The sequence below is a fragment of the Acomys minous genome, assembly GCF_964271855.1.
Source record: "Acomys minous genome assembly, chromosome: 18".
In the NCBI taxonomy this organism is placed as follows: Eukaryota; Metazoa; Chordata; class Mammalia; order Rodentia; family Muridae; genus Acomys; species Acomys minous.
The window spans coordinates 1,902,112-1,922,670 of NC_140501.1; the positions used below are offsets into that span (position 1 = coordinate 1,902,112).

At 47.4% G+C, this 20,559-nt stretch overlaps 1 protein-coding gene across 3 annotated transcripts in view; it reads right to left on the reverse strand.

The window, feature by feature from the left end:
- Positions 1-19,495, reverse strand: part of PCCA (propionyl-CoA carboxylase subunit alpha) — a 305,003-nt gene extending 285,508 nt beyond the window's left edge. For all 3 annotated transcript variants that reach the window (XM_084767907.1, XM_084767906.1, XM_084767905.1), the window contains exon 1: positions 19,345-19,495. In XM_084767907.1, the coding sequence (XP_084624033.1) occupies positions 19,345-19,434 (90 nt within the window). In that variant the 5' untranslated portion in view covers positions 19,435-19,495. The remainder of the gene's footprint in view (positions 1-19,344) is intronic.
- Between the last annotated feature and the right edge of the window lie 1,064 nt (positions 19,496-20,559).

The window sequence follows — 20,559 nt, forward strand, 5'->3', positions numbered from 1 at the left end:
AAAGTATATATAACCGCTGCCACTGCTACTTGGGTGCACCTGAAACTATGTCCCGGGCCATGGCCACTCATATTTGACTCCAGCAGACTGAATATTATCTCTTATTTCCTTTCAGGCAAGAGCTTTACATCGACAGACCTCAGTAGCAAAGTGTTTCCCAAACACACCCAAGGCCCTGGGTCTGATTTCCAGTCCCACACAAAATAAAAGTCTTGAGGAAAAACTTTTAAACAACTCCACTTAAAACAACTACAAAAACTACCACACCCCCCCCCCCAAAAAAAAAAGAGAGAGAGAAAGAAAAAAGAAAGAAACAAGGTGCTCCAAGGTAACACACTGCCATTATTCTCTTCCTCAGAAAGAAAGGGGCCTTGTATTTTTTTATTCCTTGGGAAGAAGTAAGTGCCTGGTAACAGCGTGGCACACAGAGGGGCGTGGCCATCGGGCGACGCATGCGCGGATGATACCCAGCTCTATTTCAGAACTGTGAGACATGGAACAAATCACTCCTAAGGGCCTGAGTTTCCTTTCATAAAATGTGAGTCATGATATCTCCCTAGCTCCCAAGAGACTCGCTAAAAGGATCACATGACTCTTTACAAGCTGTCAAGTCCCCCAAAGGTTGGATATCATACAAATACTCGAAGTGCCCAGGTTTGTCCTCAGAAAAACGTAACAAGCCACTCAAGACTTGCCGTAAGAGTAATGATACTCACTGAACAACTCCCAGACTCGGATTCCGAGCCGGGAGCGACCTCAAGTGCACAGGAAATGTCTTCATGTGCAAAGCCCATAAAGCTGCCAAGAGCATTAAAAAGGGAGTCTTAGCTGATGCGTTCTTGTCAGCACACAGTAAGTTAACCCCAAACCGAAGACACGATTGTGCCTTTAGACAGGCTGTTAGCCACTGGAAGAAAGCGGGATGATGATAAAATAGTACCTGCTTTTGGGTTGGGGTTGTGTCTCGCCGTAAGTAAAACCAGTTGACCCCCCGGCAGTCATCTTGAAGAACAATTTCCACCATTAATCCCGCCCTCACCAAAACCCTGAAACGTGCGCACAGCAGCACTCAGGTGAACAGGACACAGAACGAAAACCGTTCTGTAGACACGCTAATTTAGAGAAACAAAGGCGCCCCGCCATGATAAAGGAAAAAAAAGCCCAGGCTGATGTTCCCCCATCTTCGTGACTGGTCTCCTCTAATTCTGGAGACTCAAAGGCGGCAGCCGAGGACTGACTGGAGCACTCCCACAGAGCGAGGTGACCTCTCTAGCGGAGGCCGATCCACCCACACTCGTAGCTCTTCTTCCTAAGTGCCACCCTAAGCAGACTGAGAGCCAGATCTCTAGACTCTCCCAGCTCTGCCTCCGCACTGAGCCAGAACAAGAGGAATTTATATACTCCACCTCAACACCTTCATCCACCCTCTTAGACTCCCACTGTGCCGTCCCCCTGGGCCACCTGTAGACACCTAGAGCACCACAGGCACCCTCCACACCAAGCGTGCCCTGGCTGCTCCGACACTGAGAACTCACACCTGCTCCCTTCATCATGCCCACTTCTGCTCTTTTTAAAATTGATTTTACTTAATTTTCTATTTTTATGTACATTGTATACCTGTATGGGAGAGTCAGAAGCCATGGAACTGGAGCTACCATTTTTTTTCTGTTTTTTAATATTTTATTAATTTATTCATATTACATGTCAATGATTATCCCATCCCTTGTATCCTCCCATTCCTCTTTCTCTCCCATTTTTCCCTTACTCCCCTCCCCTATGACTGTGACTGAAGGGGACCTCCTCCCCACTATATGCTCATAGGGTATCAAGTCTCTTCTTGGTAGCCTGCTATCCTTCCTCTGAGTGCCACCAGGCCTCCCCATCCAGGGGACATGGTCAAATATGGGGCCGTCATGTGGGTGCTTATAATTGAAGCCAGGTCCTGTGGAACAGTAGTTACTGCTCTTAATCACTGCACCATCTCTCTAGCCCTGGACAACTTCTTTTTTCTTTTCTTTTCTTTTCTTTTCTTTTCTTCTCTTCTCTCTCTCTCAGTCTCTCTCTCTTTCTTATGTCTGTTTATTTAAATTCGTGTGTATGTGTGTGTGTGTGGATGTACGTAAGTGTGTGCAGGAGCCTTCAGGTTTCAGAGTGGCAAAAAGTTACCACGTAGGTCCTGAGACCAAACCCTGTCCTCTGCAAAAGCTGGAAGCACTCTTAACCACTGAGCCATCTCTCCAGCCCCCACAAGAGTACACAAGTTCTCCGTCAATCCTGAAAGCTCCTGCCTCCCAAGCAGTAGCCAAGGTCACAATCAGTTCGTTCCCCTCAAGGTAGAGCCAAATCGGTGACCAGTGCAGCCTGCACTGAGGGCAACCAGCCATGTGAGAACACTGAGCATGTGAAACGGGCCTGGTGGCCATTGGTCTGAGTCCAGATAGAGTCTAAGAATAAATTACACACAGAAGGTCATCTTTTTGACTGAGCTTTCGCCCCAAGCCCAAATGAGCAGGGCTAACAATCAAAGTCACACAGTGAAGGCTCCAGGTGAAGCTGTTTTATTTTTTTCTGGAAATCAGGGTTTGACAAATAAGCAGCTACATTTCTGAAGGACAGTTCTAACTGTCATAATAATTAAGCCCAATGGACTTAATCCTTACACAAAACGATAACCCAGGGGCTCCGGAGTTAACAAGTGAGCTATTTTCCACTGTTCTGGCTCTCTTTGCCTTGGAAGTAACTTTGAAAGGAACAATTGTGTGCTTTCTTCAGCCCTCTCCAGTCTCTAAAGCAGTGGTTCTCAACCTACCTATCACTGAGACCCTTCAAAACAGTTCCTCGTGTTGTAGGGACCCCCAACAATAAATTTGTTCTCCTTGCTACTTCTTAACTCAACATTTGCTACTGTTATGAGTTGCACTATAAATATTTTTAGGGAAGGTTTGCAAATGGGATCACAACTCCCCAGGTTGAGAACCACTCACTGCTCTAAAACCAACCTCCTCCTTTCAACTGGTAGGAACACAAATTCTACCTCACAAACGGGAGTGGTACCTGACTCTACAAATGACGACGAAGCCAGGCATACCATGGCACGGTCCCTCCGGCTTCTCTTCGAGCGGGTCTAACTCGAGCCCTCACTAACCTGAAGCTTGCTGTGTTGGCCTCAAACCCAGAGACTCATGTGTCTCTGCTTTTATCTAATCTTCTGGTTTTCTCCACAGATAAATTAAAAAAAAAAAAGACTCCAGTATTTAATTTCTAATGCTTTAAAGATAAAAATCAGTCTTTTTCTTTTGTGTGAATGTGTGCACAGCATGTGGATGCGTTTGTGCATATGCTTGTACATATGTGTGTGGAAGCCAAGTTTAAGACCGAGTGTCAGTAAAGCCAGAGCTCACTGACTGGCTAGTCTGGCTTTGCTCACCCAGAGGTAGGATCACAGCTACCACCACTCCAAGATGTTTTACGTGGGCCCTAGAGAGTCTAACTCACTTTCACATGCTTGGATGGCAGACACCGACATGTTACTGACTGAGCTATTTTCACAGGTCAAATTGTTAATATTGACGTCAGTTCTACTTTTAAAGTACAAATTCTAGAGCCAGGCGTGGTGGCGCATGCCTGCAATCCCAACACTCTGGGAGACATAGGCAGGCAGACCACTGTGAGTTCGAGGCCAGTCTGGTCTTACAAAGTAAGCCCAGGATACCCAAGGCTACACAGAGAAACCGTGTCTCGAAAAACCAAAACCACAAACAAACAAATACAAATGCTGGGCTTTTTAGTTCCATTTGTAGCCCACCTTACCCAGTAAGACAGCTTCACAGCTCTGCTCTCAAGCTGCAGAATGCGCATCAGAGTCACTGGAAGACCCCCTGAGCAAAACTGACAGCTGGACTCGCCCGCTCTGATGCTTGACCTTGGCAGGTCTTGGAACTACAGCTGCAGAGTGGGCCACTGCTCTACAAGCGTGCCTGGGGAGGAAACTGAGAGCGGTGTCCAGCCAGAGGGCTGCTGGCTGGACTTCTCTTCCCTTCTGCCCTGCATTCTTGGCTTACGCACAAGCCCTACACAAGCTTGTGCACAAAGAACCTCATCAACCCACGTTGACAGAACTGGCCTCACACAGCCTGACCTGCTAAAAAGCACCAAATCCATAGCAACCAGCTAGAGAGGAGACGTCGACACATTTTTGTAAAAGAAGCAGCAGTTACTCCTTGAACTGCTAGTTGTCTTTATACAGGTCCTTTGGTTTTTTTCACTGATGTGCTAGAAACAGTGCGAACAGCCAGGGCCGGGTTTGTACATTCACATGGCTGATCTAACTGTGCAACATTCACACGGCTGATCTAACTGTGCAACATTCACATGGCTGATCTAACTGTGCAACATTCACACGGCTGATCTAACTGTGCAGCGCTAAGATGAGACTGAGACAGCCTCTTGCTATGGAGTCTTAGTTGCCCTAAACTGAAGCAGACCTTGAACTCACAGCAATCCTCCTGTCTTAGCCTCCCTGGTGCTGATTTTACAGGCATGTGCCATCATGCTTGGCTTACAGTAAGATCTGCTTGGCTTACAATAAGATCTGCTTATCCTGATGAATTAAAGTTTCCTTACTCGTAGATGGGGATGGCTATCTGGTCTACCACTTCCTTCTCTTTCATGACTACTATAAAAATCAAAGTCATTTTTTATGCCTAAGAGATATAGTTGTACTTTTCTTTTTATGACTAAGTTTACTAATATGGTATAATTAAAGCACTAAAGCCATATTTGACGGTGTAGCAGTCTAGCTATCAGTGAGCTTCAGGCTAATGAGGTCCTGTAATGACACCCTAGGCTGTCCTCTAGTCTCCATACTTCCAAATACACAAATGCACACGCAGGCACGCACTCGCACACATGGCTTTTCTTAAGTTTGAACGAGACACTCTGTAATCGGTAGATCAAGATGCTCCCAGAAGCCAGAGGTTATCATAAAAGAGCACCCTGACCTCCCCACCCACCCAATAGCACAGACTGCGGCCACTGCTATTGGTTTCCCATCAGAATTAAATGGTAAGATCCTGTTGATGAAGACACCATAGGCTCTGGCCATAGGACATATTAAGAAAAAAGAAGTTGGAACTGAGCTAGAAGCTTCCATCCTGCTGCCTTGCCCTTGCAGTTAAAATACGTACAGTGCAGGCTGCTGAAGGAGAAAAGTCAAGTCTTAGTCACCTACAGATATTGCACATGACATGAAATGAACCAGATAGACGGGATGTGACTCCTGGCACAATAATGGAAAGTCTACTCTGAGGGTAGCCAAGCACTTTCTGATGGAGGCTGAGGCCCACGTCAGGGTAGAGAACCTGTGGCTGGTGCCACAAGCCTGGCCACGAGCTCAAATCACAGAGAACCTGTGGCTTGTGCCGCAAGCCTGGCCACGAGCTCAAATCACACAGAACCTGTGGCTGGTGCTGTAAGCCTGGCCACGACCTCAAATCACAGAGAATCTGTGGCTTTTGCTATAAGCCTGGCCATGACCTCAAATCACAGAGATCACAGGCCCTGGTCTGGGAAGCTAAGCTCTTGTTTTCTAAATGGACATGGTGTCTTCAAATTACCTTCAAAATAATTATATTTAGTTCCATGAATTAGTACTTCTATCAGCTTCTTTTTAAGAAATTAATTGCATTTCACGTGCATGTGTGTGTGCTGTCCATGTGAAGGGCAAAGTATGACTTACAGGAGTCAGTCCTCTCTGACCGTGTGGGGACCAGGAAGTGGAACTCAGGGCAGCAGCTTTGGCAGCAGGGACCTCTATTGGCTGGGCTATCTCTCTTGCAGTAGGCAGCCTTAGCTGCAAAGACTCATAATTGGTCAAGGTACTAAGGATAAGTGATTGCTGGGTGCTCCGCTCCCTCCAATGTCCAGGGAAAATCCATATAAGAAACGGTATCAAGAATTTTAGAGTCAGAGGGTGGGGTAGAATTGTGAACTGCCACTGCGCTCAAGAACTCAGGCACGTTACAATTGCCTGCCAAAGACCCACGCTATCCGCATCCCGTCACCAAAGTTCCCTCCCAGCAAACTACTTTTCCTCTTGGGAGGCATCTCTTGGGATTCCACGAACAAAGTCGTACAACACGGTACATACCTTTTTGTATGTATGTCTAAAGAAGCGTTCTCGGTGTCTGCTCACATGGAATTCCGTCCCATCCCAGGCCGGAATCAAGTACTATTGGATTGAGCGCCAAAATGTATGCCAAAGCTGGACTGTTCTCACAAACTCTCCCATACTGGTCCAAACAAGCCAGTGTCCGCTCTGGCTTGGGTTTCAGTAGCCGCCTGACTGTTCCCTTGCTTCCACTTTCCCCAGACAGCAGTCAGCTCCTTCAAAGTGTGAACGTTATTGATCAAAAACATTCATTTGGACCCCAGTTTATTTGCCTGTTTGGCACTGGTGGTCAGGCCCAGGCTCCCATGTGTGCTAGGCAAGCAGTCTGCGGCTGTGCGTTCCAGCGCTCTGAGTCCTTGAGAAGTTAACTAAATTGCTCGGGTTGGGCTGAAATGCGATCCTCAGCTCCCTGAGTAGCTGAGATTACAAACCTGTCCTGGACCCTCAGTATGAAACTGTACATAAGAGTGGAGAGGACTGGTCCTGCGCCCCCTCATTTCTCGCCATCCTCCCTCATGCGCTTTGCTCCGGCCAAAGCAGGGAAGCCCGCCCCTTGGTTATGGCAAAGGCAACCCGGTCTCCCGGCATTTGCCTCAGTATATTCTCAATCCGCGATGCTGGTCACCTAGATCGTCTCATGCCGGCTGCGGTTACCTTCATGTCCAAAGCCGGGTGTGCAAGATGCCTTCCCTTTCTCCTTAGGCAACATCTACTCCCTGAAAAAAGTTTCTAAGAAGCAAAAGCAGGTGATTCTGTTGAGACACAACCAATGAATAAAGGAAGCCGAGAGTTCTCATGTGAGACTACGCCAATTCAATTACTTACAAAAGACGCACAACCCTGCGCAAAGACGTTAACACCGTTACTGCCACGTCTGAGCTTCGTGCACCTCAGCACTGCAGAGCTGTCCGCACGGACAGGAGGCATAGGAGAGCGATAAGGAGAAGGGCTGGGCCAGGTAAAACCCCCAGGAAGACAGACACCCTTTGTTTGTTGTGTTTGTTTATTGTTTTTCGAGACAGGGTTCCTCTGTGTAGCCTTGGCTGTCCTGGTCTCACTTTGTAGACCAGGCTGGGCTCGAACTCACATCGATCCGCCAGCCTCTGCTTCCCGAGTGCTGGGATTACAGGCCTGCGCCACCACGGCCGGCTCAGATATACATCTTTGGTGACCAACTTCTTTAGCTGGGCACCACCTCCCATAGTCCTACCGCCTTACAATAGTCTAGTCAGAGTTTCAATCCACCCAAGCGAGGGCCGGCAGCTCATGAGGTCCAACCCTCCTGACTGGCTCTGAGTAGTTGTCCTCAGATGCCCCTTCAGAGGAAGCTAACACAAGGGGAACACTTAACCCAATCAAGTTGGTCGTAAAGGGTCACTGACAGTTGCCAACTTAAATAATAATTGGAGAGGTTCTTCAGATAATTGCAATATACAAACAGCAGATCGTTGCAATCGACTTTTGTATGCCAAAGTAAACAATGTATAGAAGAGGGTGATCAAGGAGAAATTTCCAACAAGGAAGATTTTGTAAGATTATTTTGAAACACCGCTCCTTGGCTACAAGCATGACTTAACAAAAGTAGTCTAAGGTTAACCAGATGCGGCTGCGCAGATGTCCTGTCTCAAGCCGGGGCCGCTGTGATCACTGAACCAGGCCTAATAATGTGCTTGAGGAAGGAAGTGGAGGCTTCTGCTATCCAAAAACAAAAGCAGTGTGTTTGCATATGCCACGTTATCATGCGCTGAAGCAGCTAAGTACCCACACAGTAATAAGGGCACTGTTGGAAGAAGACTTTCTTCTCACTCAAATCCAGTGGACTTACCAAATTCTTTCCCCAGCCTTTATTTTTAATCCTTGATCTCTCTGTACCTGTGACACACTGTTTTACTCTCCCCTGGTCTTTGCTTTTTTGTGTTGTTTCTTTGTGGGTGGGTTGGGGGGTTCATATGAGGGGTGGCATTTTTGTTCTGTTGGGTTTTGTTTTTTGTTTGCAAGACAGGACTTCTCTGTGTAGCCTTGGGTGTCCTGAAACTCACTGTGCAGACCAGGCTGACCTCGAACTCACAGAGATCCTCTGCCTCTGTCTCCCAACTGCTAGGATTAAAGGCATGCGCTACCTGCACTTGTATTTTTTAAGATTTATTTCCTTGTATTTTATGTATATGTGTGAGTGCCTGAATGTATGTAAGTGCACTATATGCATACAATATCCATGGAAGCCAAAAGAAATTTCCATATCCTCTCAAATTGGAGTTATGAGATGCTGTGAGCTGACATATGGGTAGCAAGAGTCACACATGTTCTCAACCACTAAGTATCTCTGCAGCCTCAAAGTGTATCATAGTGCCTGAGACTCAAAAGATGCTTTGCAAATACTTTTAAATATTCTTTAAGTAAAAAGACAGGTACAACAACAAACAATGGACCAATGGATAGAGGGATGGATGGAAATTACTTCTTGAACGGTCTTCCCTTGTATTATGGATTGGGTCTGAAACATGCCCCAAATGAGCCAAGAATTGAAGATTTGGTACCCAATGCAGGAACATTCACAGGTGGATCTTGAGAGTGACTTGATCATAAGAGCTCTGACTCTAATGGTGATGTCACAGTTTGATAGCATGTCTGGGGAAGCTGTCATTAGCACTATTAGTGGAAATATCCAGAGATGGGGCCTGGCTAAAGGAAGAGCAGGTTCTTGGGGGCTTTACCTTGTCTGAGACCCCTTCCTGTGACTCTGTCTCCTGTCCATCATGAGGTAGCTGCCCTGCCCCAACTCATGGTCCCCACTATGATGTTCAGCCTCACCTTAGACCCACAGCAGTAGAACACTATGATGAAATAAGACCTCTGCAACCAGGAGCCAAATTAACCGGTTCTGCTTTTTATCTCTTGGGTCGCAGCACTGGTGAAGAGTCAATGTACTGCACCCTGACAGGCTGTAGCCAAACACCTCTGTAAACCCTGTCTGTCTAAAATGTTTTCCCCAAAAATTTCCATTCATATCCTTTGCTTCATTCACCTACTTACCAACATGCATGCATGCATGCATGGATGTATGGATGGATACGTGGATGGATGCATGGATGCATGGATGGATACATGGATGGATACGTGGATGGATGCATGGATGCATGTGTGGGTGGATGGATAGATGTGTGCATGCATGTATGGATGGGTAGATGCATGGATGGATGCATGGGTGGCTGCATGGGTGGGTAGATGATGCATGTGTGCGTGTGTGCATGCATGTGTGGGTGGGTGGATAGATGCATGCATGGATGGATGGATGGATGTAGGGACGGATGCATGGAGGGGGGATGGATGCACACAAGGATGATGGATGAATGGAAGCATGCATGCATGGATGGATGCGTACATAGATGCATGGAGGGATGCATGGATGGAGGGATGCATAGATGGATAGGTGGACAGACAGATGGATGTGCTAGAAAAACAGCTCAATGCTTAAAGGTACTGGCTGTTCTTCCAGAGAACCAGGGATTCCATTCTCAGCACTGACATGGCAGCTCACAACTGTCTGGAACTCCAGTTCCAAGGGATCTTCTAGCCTCCAAGGTCACTGCATACATGTGGTACACAAGCATACATGTGGGCAAAACACCCATACACACCTAGCCTCCAAGGGCACTGCATACATGTGGTACACAAGCATACATGTGGGCAAAACACCCATACACATAAAATTTTTAAATGAAAATAAATACATAGATAAACCACAGACCATTTAAGCAATTGTTTTTCCCTTCTCTTGACCAGAAAATGTCACCAACTTCCCCTTTAAGTTAGAATAGGGCTATTGCAGTGTTTTTCTTCTGCTTTGAACTGAAGAAATAAATGACAGCCAAAACGTAGAAGTTTAAATGTACAATTGACCAGCCTCGAGTTCCAGGACAGCCAGAGCTACACAGAGGAGCCATGACTTGGAAAAAAACAAAAACAAAAAGAATGTGCAAATGCCATCAATAATTTATTCACCATAAATTAGTCTCTGAAATAATAAGTTTATTTACCTTTGGTCAATCCTAAAGCTACATTTAAGCTTTTTAAAAGTACAGCTTAGGTTGCAAACTGTGCTGACGTCACATGATGAGACTGCCATTCAGGTGACAAACAAGTTATTATTGGAAAAGCAAGGCTTTGGACTCATACAGTCCAAGGTTCAGACTTCCCCCCAGTCAACTCTGTCCTTAAATTACTTAACTGTTCAAGCTTACTTTCCTCTCATGTAAAGCTGGAATTTCTGACCCAGCTGCCTCACAGACAAAGGCAAGTAAAGGACTGGGATAGAGCACTGATGAAATGCTATCCCAGCGTGCTCAGGCCACTGAGTTAGCTACCCAATACTGCATAAGCAAGATGTGGTGGGATGCACTAGTCATCCCAGCACTACAAAGATGGAGGCAAGGGGATAAGAAGTTCAAGGGCAAACTCAACTACAAGGAGAGGCAGAGGTCAGCTGAGCCTTCAAGAGACTTCTCTCAGAGAGGGAGGGGAAGCAAAACCATTTAAGGCATATAAAAGCTCAATAAACTGTTGCAATTACCATAAAACTAACACCTCTAGCCACTGAATGTAGCTAGAAAAAATAAAAATAAAAACAGGAATTTAAACAGAATGTGCTTTTAAAGTTGATTTACAAACCAATTAAGTAAAGAATAAATGTGAGCTCAATATGGGACAGGATAGGAATGCAGCACAAATATTGGGCCGTGAGAACAAGATGAATCTCTGACCTTAGGAATCGGCCGAAACCTCTTGCCAGCTGAGAATCAATAATTCCAGCAGAATTAACTACATTTTATGTAAAAGTTGCCCACATAGACATAATACTCCCTTTTATAGAGAGAATATTAACAAAGTAGGGAATGCTAAAAGCCCTGGGGCGCACCTACTGCTGTTGTTTTTCTAAATGGACATCGGACTGGAGAGCTCAGAGGTTAAGAGCACTGGATGCTCTTACAGAGAGGATCCCGGGGGCTCAAGTCCCAGTACCCTCACGGCAGCTCACAACCATCTGTAACTCTGCTCCAGAGGATCCAGTGCCCCCCTCTGACTACCAGGTTGCAAGGCACACGCATGGTGAGCAGCAATACCTGCAGGCAAAATGACAGCACATACAAGATAAAACAGTAATTTTAATTAAAAATGGACCCTTTGTCAAACTGCCTCCTAAATATTTATGTTTATATCCATAGATTGGTTGGCCCTTGGCCTTAGTCAGAGAAGCGCCTGATTCCAGTGGGTGGCAGTTGATGCAGAGGTTCGTAACCAGTCAAAGAACAAGTCAAAGAACAAGTGCCTGTCAACTTCTCAGGCCTAACTGGGAAACCTCCATGACCCCTCCACAGGCTCAGAGAGCATCAGTAAGAGGGAGCAGAAAGAGCGTAAGAGCAGGAAAACGGAGACCAGTGCTGTCTTCTAAGCACAGCATGGCCACTACAGTCATAAACTCACAGTAGCTACCGTTCCTTCACCAGACCCAGCTGTCAACATTACCCCAAGGGGAAGCCCTGAGGCCTCACTCCCCGCAGGGAGGAGATATTTGGCAGTTAGGGTTGCTGTGGGGACTAGGGTGGCAGTTTTTTGTTGCAAACTTGAGTTAACTAAACCCACGTGGATGGGTACCTTTCATCTGGGCCACACCTTCTGCAGGCAGCCGATAAGCAAGTTCTCCCCCTCCGCCTCTCTGTGTCTCTCTGTCTCTTTGTGTGTGTGTGTGTGTCTGTGTCTCTGTCTCTGTCTCTCTCTCTCTCTCTGTCTCTCTCTCTCTCTCTCTCTCTCTCTCTCTCTCTCTCTCTCTGTCACTCTCTCTCTCCCCCTCTCTCTCTGTCCCTCTCTTCCCTCCCCCTTCCTTCCCCTCCCCACCTGCTCTCTCTCTCTCTGCCTCTGGCAAGTCCCACCCCTTCACTGGCATTGAAGCCTAGTTCTTTGGACTCCAGCACATACTGATGACCAGCTGGGACACCCAGCCTCACAGACTGAACAACTATTGGAGTCTTGGACCATCATTGGTAGGTAGGTAGATGATAGAGAGATAGACTGACAGACAGACAGTAGATGATAGATAATACATAGACAGACAGATAGATAGATAGATGATAGACAGACAGACAGATGGATAGATTCATTCTATTTCTTTACAGAACCCTGAATGATACAAGGAGAGAGTTTTTCTTCAGCACTGTACCCACTGCTAAATTGCTCGTGTGCCAGTAAATAACACCATACCCATGTTCATACAAGATTTGGGGGGGAAAAAAAGGAATAATTCACACTTAAGGCTATACTTGTATGTCCTTCAGGTCCACCCTGGCTGCTTTCCCAGATATTTTCTGTAAATCTCAAACAAAACTAAATCATTGTTTGTAGTAAAAATCTTAACTTACCCTGCAGCCCTTCTGACTACAGTTGTACCTCATTAGCTGTATCTGGCTTAGGGTTGTACCTCATCAGCTGTATCTGACTTAGGTTGTACCTCATCAGCTGTATCTGACTTATGGTTGTACCACATCAGCTGTATCTGACTTAGGTTGTACCTCATCAGCTGTATCTGACTTATGGTTGTACCTCATCAGCTGTATCTGACTTATGGTTGTACCTCATCAGCTGTATCTGACTTAGGTTGTACCTCATCAGCTGTGTCTGACTTATGGTTGTACCTCATCAGCTGTATCTGACTTAGGTTGTACCTCATCAGCTGTGTCTGACTTATGGTTGTACCTCATCAGCTGTGTCTGACTTATGGTTGTACCTCATCAGCTGTATCTGACTTAGGTTGTACCTCATCAGCTGTGTCTGACTTAGGTTGTACCTCATCAGCTGTGTCTGACTTATGATTGTACCTCATCAGCTGTGTCTGACTTTTATGGTTGTACCTCATCAGCTGTATCTGACTTATGGTTGTACCCCATCAGCTGTATCTGACTTAGGTTGTACCCCATCAGCTGTATCTGACTTAGGGTTGTACCCCATCAGCTGTATCTGACTTACAGTGTACCCCATCAGCTATATCTGACTTAGGTTGTACCCCATCAGCTGTATCTGACTTAGGTTGTACCCCATCAGCTGTATCTGACTTAGGGTATACCTCATCAGCTGTATCTGACTTATGGTTGTACCTCATCAGCTGTATCTGACTTATGGTTGTACCCCATCAGCTGTATCTGACTTAGGTTGTACCCCATCAGCTGTATCTGACTTATGGTTGTACCTCATCAGCTGTGTCTGACTTATGGTTGTACCCCATCAGCTGTATCTGACTTAGGGTGTACCTCATCAGCTGTATCTGACTTACGGTTGTACCTCATCAGCTATATCTGACTTAGGTTGTACCCCATCAGCTATATCTCTGACTTAGGTTGTACCCCATCAGCTGTATCTGACTTAGGGTGTACCTCATCAGCTGTGTCTGACTTATGGTTGTACCTCATCAGCTGTGTCTGACTTATGGTTGTACCTCATCAGCTGTATCTGACTTAGGTTGTACCTCATCAGCTGTGTCTGACTTAGGTTGTACCTCATCAGCTGTGTCTGACTTATGATTGTACCTCATCAGCTGTATCTGACTTATGGTTGTACCTCATCAGCTGTATCTGACTTATGGTTGTACCCCATCAGCTGTATCTGACTTAGGTTGTACCCCATCAGCTGTATCTGACTTATGGTTGTACCCCATCAGCTGTATCTGACTTAGGGTATACCTCATCAGCTGTATCTGACTTAGGGTTGTACCTCATCAGCTGTATCTGACTTATGGTTGTACCCCATCAGCTGTATCTGACTTAGGTTGTACCCCATCAGCTGTATCTGACTTATGGTTGTACCCCATCAGCTGTATCTGACTTAGGGTATACCTCATCAGCTGTATCTGACTTAGGGTTGTACCTCATCAGCTGTATCTGACTTATGGTTGTACCCCATCAGCTGTATCTGACTTAGGTTGTACCTCATCAGCCGTATCTGACTTATGGTTGTACCTCATCAGCTATATCTGACTTATGGTTGTACCTCATCAGCTGTATCTGACTTAGGTTGTACCTCATCAGCTGTGTCTGACTTATGGTTGTACCTCATCAGCTGTATCTGACTTATGGTTGTACCTCATCAGCTGTATCTGACTTAGGTTGTACCCCATCAGCTGTATCTGACTTAGGGTTGAACCCCATCAACTGTATCTGACTTACAGTGTACTCCATCAGCTGTATCTGACTTACAGTGTACCTCATCAGCTGTATCTGACTTACAGTTGTACCCCATCAGCTGTATCTGACTTAAGTTGTACCCCACTAGCTGTATCTGACTTACAGTGTACCCCATCAGCTGTATCTGACTTAGGGTTGTACTCCATCAGCCATAATCCTGTCCACTACACAGGAGTCATTCCAACATTCAGTTAGGTTCCTTAGCAACTTTTTGAGCTATAACTTCAGAAGCCATGAAGGCAGAAGATGCGACTACTGTAATGACACTAATTTGCAACTTTCCTTCCAAAAGCCAACACATGTTCTGTGTAAGACTTGGGTAGGTCTCACTCTTTCTCGTAACTCCTGCATGACATCTATATGTTAAAATGTCTTGTAGTGAGCCGGGTCGTGGTAGTGCACGCCTTAATCCCAGCACTTGGGAGGCAGAGGCAGGTGGATCTCTGTGCATTCCAGGCCAGCCTGGTCTACAAAGTGAGTCCAGGACAGTCAAGGCTACACAGAGAAACCCTGTATTGAAGAAAAAAAAAAGGTTTGTAGTAAACTCTAGCTCTGCTTCAGTCTGGTTCAGTCTAAAATTCTTTCCTGCAGCACAGTCAAGGCTCCAGCCTTACCTGAGAAAAGACCCCTAAAAGATCAGGGAACTCCTCAGACTGCAGGGAGCAGGAGGAACAGGGTCCTGCTGCCACTAACATATACCCTAAAGCTAAGCACATCTGTTAACTGGCTTGAAGAACATTCTAGATTTCCGAGACTAGTCAAGAGTCTAGTGCTAGGAAGTATCTGCCTTCCCTCCAGAAAGTTTTTTGTTTTTTGTTTTTTGTTTTTTGTTTGTTTGTTTTTGGCAGCCTTGAAGAAAACATCTTTTTTTTTCTTTTTTTTTAAATTAATTTATTCATATTACATCTCAGTTGTTAGCCCATCCCTTGTATCCTCCCATTCCTCCCTTCCTCTCACTTCCCCCCTACTCCCCTCCCCTATGTCTGTGTCTGAGGGGGACCTCCTCCCCCTTATATGCTCATAGGGTATCAAGTCTCTCCTTGGTGACCTATTATCCTTCCTCTGAGTGCCACCAGGCATCTCCACCCAAGGGACATGTTCAAATATGGGGCACCAGAGTTTGTGTGAAAGTTAGATCTCCTTCTCCACTCAACAGTGGAGAATGTCCTGTCCATCGGCTAGTCTGGGTAGGGGTTCGAGGTTTACTGCCCCCTCCAGAAGGTTTACTGAGTTAGAAAGGGAGATGAGAGCAGGTAACATCAGAGTGGTGGAGTACAGTTCGAGTTCACACAAAGGGAGCACAGTGAGAAAACAAGGAGCAGTTCGTCCATCATGGCGAAAGCCAAAGGAGGGATGCTTCATGGGACAGCTGTGACAGCACACTACCACCTCACATTCAGCACAAGCTATGTGCGCTAAGATGGCAATGCTGACAAGACGTAGCCTCTGGTGACACACGCAAGTAAGATGAGAGACCACATGCATTGGAGATACGACGCAGTTGGTTAGGCATGTGCTGAGCGTGCAGGCCCTGGGTTGCAGCACTGCAGAAGCATAGCGGAGGTTCATGGCCATCCTCGGCTATTGAGTTCAAGGCCAGCCTGGCCTATAGGAGCCCTTATCTCAAAGACAAAGGAGGGAGATTAAAGAAACTAGCTCAGCAGCTAAGAGCACTTACTGCTCTCATACAGAAGCCCAGTTCTGTCACCAGCATCCACATGGCAACCTACAACTCACTAGCTCCAGTTCCCGGGGGTCCAGCATCCACTGGCTTACTGCATGCACTTGGTACAGATAAACTCATGAAAAAATGTGCATACCTTAAGGGGGTGGGGGATGGGCCGGAGCGAGGCAGGTGAGATTGCTCAGAGGGTAAAGGCGCCTGCTGCATAACCAAGCAACATTGTGGAAGGAGAAAACTGACTCCTGAGAGTTGTCCACTGTGTATACTCACACCAACATACACACTAAATAAATGTAATTTTAAGAGAGAGAGGAAGAGAGAGAGAGAGAGAGAGAGAGAGAGAGAGAGAGAGAGAGAGCACGCGTGCGCACTAGGAAGATAGCTCAGTCAGTCAAGTGCTTGCTTGAGGGCCAGAGTTTGAGCTGCTAAAAAGCCAGGTGCATCATATCCCTAACTCTGGGAAAGCTAACTGAATCTAAGAACTCCAGATTCAGTAAGAGATCCTGTCCAAAAAAAAAAAAAGTGGAGAATAATTGTGAAAAACACTTGACACTGGCCTCTGGCCCCCACATGCGTGAACACACATGCACATATGCACACAAAGAAAGGTTCTGCATTACAGAATTAGAATGTGGCACAAGCACTGAAACCCATTTCCTCTGTTAGCCTGAGTCCATCTACCATGCAACAACAATGGATTGATGCTACCACACAGCCCTTGTGGTCCGATCCCTCCCCAGCAGCGCAGGCTCTGCTGCACGGCTCCGTGGACTTTTCTCAGGCCTTCGGTTGCTCCGTTACAAGTTCTGTTCTCTTATGACACTATTTTTTTCCTTTTCTAGGAAAAAAGATCACCTCGTCCTTCAAAAGTTATACGATCTTTTTAATATTTTATTATTTTTTCAATTGTATGCGTATGAGTGTTTTGCCTGTTTGTGTGTTACATGCATGTCTGATGCCTTCAGAGGCCAGAGCCCCAAATGGTTGTGAGCTGCCGTGTGGCTTCAAGGAATCGAACCCAGGTCCTCTGGAAGTGCTTTTAAGGACTGGGCCATCTCTCTAGCCCCAGCTGATTGATTTTTTTTTTTAAACTATTTTATTACGGCTGTGGATAGCAGAGAGGTCAGAGCACAGCCTTGTAGACACAGTCCTTTCCTTCCTCCTTCGCGTGGGCTCCAAGCGTGAGCCCAGGTCATCAGGGTTGTGTGGCCATCACCCTGACCCACTGGCCCTTCTTGACATTTTTATTTCCAAAAGTAAATATTGTTTAACTTAAGTAGCACAGGATAATTAAGAAACTGACTGTTTCTTGGAAGCTGACGGAGTAGCTCCGTGGTGCAGCTCTGCCTAAATGGCGCCAGGCCAGAGTTTGATTGCTTCCAAACTCCAAATCTGCCACTTACTGGTTCTACGGCTTTAAGCAAGTTGCCAACACTTCAGGCCTTGAGTCCTTTTTTGCAAGTGGTGCTATTTGCTTAATATGAAGACTGAATGAGTTAATTCGGAATAGCTCCTTTGGGTGTAAGGTCAAAATATTCTTGACTTGGTCAACTCAGTCCACTTTATTTTATCTCATTACTAAAACTTCTCAATCACCTTTTAAAGTTATTGCCTCGTTCCCAAAGGAGATTTTGTAAGCTCTGGGAACTGTACCCATCCCTACAGAGGAGGCATTCAATAAAGATTTTTGTTTTTAACTATCTTTTAAAAAGCATACATCCAGTACTCAATATCCAAACCTGGTGTGGTGGTGCGTACCTATAGTGCCAGCCCCTGGAAAGGGGAGCAGGGAGGGGGTGGCAGGCATTGGAAATTTAGCTCAGTGGTGGAGTACTTGCCTAGCAAGTGCAAGGCCCTGCGTTTGGTCCCCAGCTCTGGGGAGGGTGGGACGGGAGAAGGTAGAGTCAGGAGGCCAGGATCTTCCTCCACTACCCAGCAAATCTGAGGCCAACCTAGGCTAAGTGAGGACATATCTCAAGAAAACAAACCCTGCAGAAGAAGAAGAAATACACAGAGTAGCATGCAATCGCCCATACTCCTCTGCCACAAATCATTTCATAAGTAGATGCGTCAGAGTCTTTGCCAGAGCAAGCACACAGATTAGATGGTTACAGGGTGATAATAATTGAAAAGAACAAAAGCTGAGTAGCAACACAGAACAGTGACAGCTATTATTCTGACAACGACAGCACAGACCACCTTCCAGTCCACGCTGCCTCAGCGGGCGTGGCTTCATTTCTTAAAAAGAATAAAGTGAGCTGGGCGTGGCAGGAAACACTGCGCTCAGGAGGCAAAGGCAGGCAGATCTCTGTGAGTTTGAAGCCAACCTGGTCTACACAGAGTGTCCCAGAACAGCCAGGCCTATTATACAGAGACTTCTTTCGGAAAAAAAAGAAAAAGTTGAAATGCCAACTCAAGTTTCAATGACCAAACGTTGTAGAGACCATTTTTAAAGCTCCCCCCACCCCCCACACACACACACACAAACAATGCCTTGGTGGTAGGGAAGGATTTGAGACAGAGTTCTTCTATGTACCCTAGCCTGGCCTCCTACCTTGGGCCTTTCCAATAGTGATGACTGAGTGGCAGGGAAGCCTAGCAGGCACACTCAACTAGCTCTCAAAGGGTTTTCAGGAGACCTCCGTTTTAAGAAACTTGTTCAAGTGACTTAGTAACTCTGCTTTGAAAGTTAGGGAAATCAGTGCCGGCAAGTGACAACACATCCCATACGGAAGGAGAAAGGAGGCCACCGTGTGTGACTACTTAGTTTCCAATCAGAAGGTGCATTTCTCACGCAGTATACACAGGGTTGTCGTACAGTTTAGGCAGGCTTTCGAGAGTCACTCTGCACCTTCACGTGCACCCTGCCGACAATCTTGACTGACTCAGCAGCCTTCACTTATACAAACAGCAACCCACAGTGCCCCTCCAAAGTCGCTGCAAGTCACGGCAAGAGAGCACGCGAACACAGGCGCCACCGGCTAGAAAGTTGCAAGAGAAGCCAAGCATCCCGACACACTGGGGTCCCAGCCGCCCCAGCCAGCCCTGAAGAGCGCAGGAACGGTAGGGCCCGCTGGTGCCAGCAGCACCCCCGGGGAGGAGCGTTCTCCCGGGGATGCGCGTGCCAGGAATGCAGTGTGAGCGCAGCCGGCTCGGGCCCGGGCCGTGGAGGGGGAGGGGGCAGCCGGGACGCGCCCCGGGTGTCGGTCGCCTGGTTAGCTCGGGCAGCCAGACCCCGGCGAGCCCGGGCACCCACCGCTCACCTTCAGCGCCCACTGCAGCCGCTGCGGGGACCGCCGCCAATGCCGCCTGGCCGCCAACTGCGCCACGGTCCCGACCCACGGCCCCGCCATTGTCGACCCAGCAGACAGGCCCGCCGCTGAACTCTCACCCCCGTCACGGGGCGGGGAAGGGGAGCGCCCGGGATGCAGCCAATCGGGAGCCCCGGTTCTAAGCTCCGCCCCCCGGACGGGGAGTCGTGGGAAGGCGCTGGACCGGTAGCGGCGGCGCTCCGGACAGACGCGGGAAGAGAAGCGCGCTAGGACCCAGAGGGAGCCGACCACGGGTTCCCCCACCGCTGCTAGTCCGGGTCTCCCGGTGCGGAACGGCGCACCTGCGCTCGCCCACGGCGGCCAAAGCCGCACCGCTGGCCAGTCGGGTGCGCCCGCGCCCGTTTTTGTGTATGTTCTCGCTGGATAACTTAAGATCTCACCACCAGTGAGCGTCTCTGTGTCTGGGCCGCCGCTCAAGGGCTTTGCCTGTCCTACACGAGCAGCTCCAGAGTCTGGAAGCCCAGCCGCCGCCGGAAAGACAAACGCAACAAGTTTGCGGATAGGTCTCAGGTGGAGTAGGAACACAGGTGGCAAAGGATGACCCGTCAAGAAACTGGTTTCCCTCGTCCTTCCCTCTCGCTGCTGCCCTCACCACCGGTTTTGTTCTTCGGATTTAGGCGGTGTTTTTGTTAGTTGTTGTTGTTTTGTTTGCTTGTTTGTTTTGTTTTTCGAGACAGGGTTTCTCTGTGTAGCCTGGACTCACTTTGTAGGCCAGGCTGGCCTCGAACTCACAGCGACCTGCCTGCCTCTGCCTCCCGAGTGCTGGGACTAAAGGCGTGCGCCACCACGCCCAGGCTCTTGTTGATTGTGTTTTAAGGTCCTGCAGAGATTCCTTCTGTGAGAGGGACCTGTAGTGAAAACGAGTGTGGCATGTGAAACCTCAGGACTGTGCCATGAAAAGAGAAGAGGGTGGGTCTATGCCATGTGGTTTGTCACGCTTATTACTCCCAAAGCCTATTAGCAACGTCTGAAAACAATTGTCCTCACATTCCATCCAAGTCTCTTTTTTTAAAAAAAAATTTTTTTTTTACGCGTATGAATGTTTCGCCTGTGTGCAGACCACGTGCCGCCATTGGAAGTCAGAAGGCGGCATTGACCCCCTCCCCCCACCCCCAGAACTGGAGTTACAATCACAGGGAGTCGAAC